At 50.0% G+C, this 2082-nt stretch overlaps 1 protein-coding gene across 1 annotated transcript in view; it reads right to left on the reverse strand.

The window, feature by feature from the left end:
* LOC119292438 overlaps positions 1–1830 on the reverse strand; it is a 3210-nt gene extending 1380 nt beyond the window's left edge. Inside the window, exons 1-2 of the mRNA XM_037571280.1 lie at positions 1491–1830; positions 6–71 (exon numbers count right to left, since the gene is read on the reverse strand). Of these exons, the coding sequence (XP_037427177.1) occupies positions 6–71; positions 1491–1830 (406 nt within the window). The remainder of the gene's footprint in view (positions 1–5; positions 72–1490) is intronic.
* Positions 1831–2082: the final 252 nt, after the last annotated feature.

Raw genomic sequence — 2082 nt, forward strand, 5'->3', positions numbered from 1 at the left:
CTTGCGGCGAGGTGCAGGAGAGGGGCGTCGGGATGGGGGGCTGCTGACGACGGTGGCCGGGGGAGCGGGTCCTGCAAGCGAAGTGTGTCCAATCCATAGTAACAACAACAAGAAAAAGTTAATTGCCAGTCGTTCGTCCTTATTTCAAAATTAAAATAGGAAGAAGGGCGTTAAGACGTGCGCAACAAGGAAATGGTGCCAGGCAAAATGTTTGCTCTGCCTCTGGCCTCGGCCGAGCCGATCGAATAACAAGAGTTCTTTATTTTTAGAGTGAATTCCACTTTTTACCCCATATTTATACATTTGTGACACTAATTACCCCTTCGAGTGAAAATTCGTCTAGAATACCTTTTTTAAAATCTTTGGACCCTCGTTTTTTAATGCGTGTCCATCAGGTAAGGTGTGAGGTGACGCCCTGTATCCAAAAACATGTGGACGGCCACAAGGAGTGGAACAGATAGACAAGAGAAGCTTGGACAAGATCGCCAATGATGCCCTCCGATCCTTACAGTTTTTTTTACGAATCAATGACGCAACATGCCGATCCTATCGACCATAAACAAACAAAATGTAAAACTGGGGTAAAACCGTGTTAAAAGTCTTCAAAATCTGACATTTCGATAAAAGTTTCACTAAATAGGGTAATATGTGTCACAAATGTACAACTACAAGGTAAAAAATGGAATTCACTCTTATTTTTACCAAGTAAGACTGCATGCACTGCATAGGCGCTCAACTATCAACAGCCGGCAAAGAACGCAAAAGATACTGCAGGAAGCAAATATACGTTCCGGTTTGAAACAGATGGAAGATTTCGGCCTGCTCGCTATTGTACGTACCTCGATCATGATCGCATGGAAATGAGAAGAACTCGTGGCTATGATTACTGCACGATAGTGTGAGAAGGTAGTGCGGCTAGCTATACGAAGCCAACAGAAAAAACACCGAAATAACACATAGAAAAAGGCTTCAACTCTCAAAGCGAGAGGTGTAGATCTTAAATAGAAGCAGGGCAAACGAACTCGAGCAAAAGAAAAAAAATCATCCAAAGGAACTGGATGAAATTTTTTCTGGAAGGACACATAAGACCTCTGCATCTGCATGCATGACTCTAGATCCAACTTACACAAGTAAGAATGAACCCAACAAACGGAAGGGGTTCTACTGGATCCAAGCGAAGTACCAAAAAAAAGTTAGTATGCAGTAACTCACAGGAACAACACGACGCGACCGAACTCCTAAAGAAAATGAGATCCATAGGCACTAGCACCCAAGACTTAGTTTTATAGAAGAAGTCCACCCAGGTGAGGAACCAAAAATTCGACCCTGACAGGATTCGAACCCTGGCTACAGGGTGGCGCCACTGCCCACCCTTGCCAGGGACGCGACCGAACTCCTCAAACCCAAATCGGAACGATACCAACTCGAGAAACCATCAAAGTGAGTCAGGTAGAGAGAGAGAGAGAGAGAGGCGGCGTAGGTGCATGTACCTTCGCAGGCTGCTGCAAGATGGGCGACTCCGGGACGGAGACCACCGCAGGTGATGTAGATCGTGAGGAGGTGGCTGGCGTTGAGGCCGGCCATGACAAGCTGCGGCTCGGCGGCGACGCGGCAGAGGCAGGGGACGCCGCCCCCGAGGTCGACGGCGGCGACGACCGGCTCACAGCAGTGCGCGGTGGGCATGTCGAGCACGCAGGAGAGCGCGATCTGCGTCGCCAGCAGGGTGGGCTCGCATGGAGCCCCCAACTGCGGCCCGAACACGGCGGCCACCGCCGGGAGCACCGCGGCGAGGAGGCCGGCCACGAGGAGCAGGCGGTGGGAACTCTCCATGGGTGGGGTGGGCTCTCTCTCTCTCTCGCTTCCTGCCTCTATACGCCCAGCGGTGGGCAGAGGTTCAGCCAGTCCTCACGGCAGGTGGCGAGCAGCGGCGACGTGCAGTGGGGATTTGTGCGTGATTTGGCTCCTCATGCAGTTTCCCTTTTGTACGAAGTGCCTCATCTTTTTTGATGAATTGATTGCATTTGTTCTTCATTCTTACATTTTTTTCAGCTGTGAAAATGGCACAACGAGGAACTTACTTCC

Source organism: Triticum dicoccoides, chromosome 4B (genome assembly GCF_002162155.2).
Source record: "Triticum dicoccoides isolate Atlit2015 ecotype Zavitan chromosome 4B, WEW_v2.0, whole genome shotgun sequence".
In the NCBI taxonomy this organism is placed as follows: Eukaryota; Viridiplantae; Streptophyta; class Magnoliopsida; order Poales; family Poaceae; genus Triticum; species Triticum dicoccoides.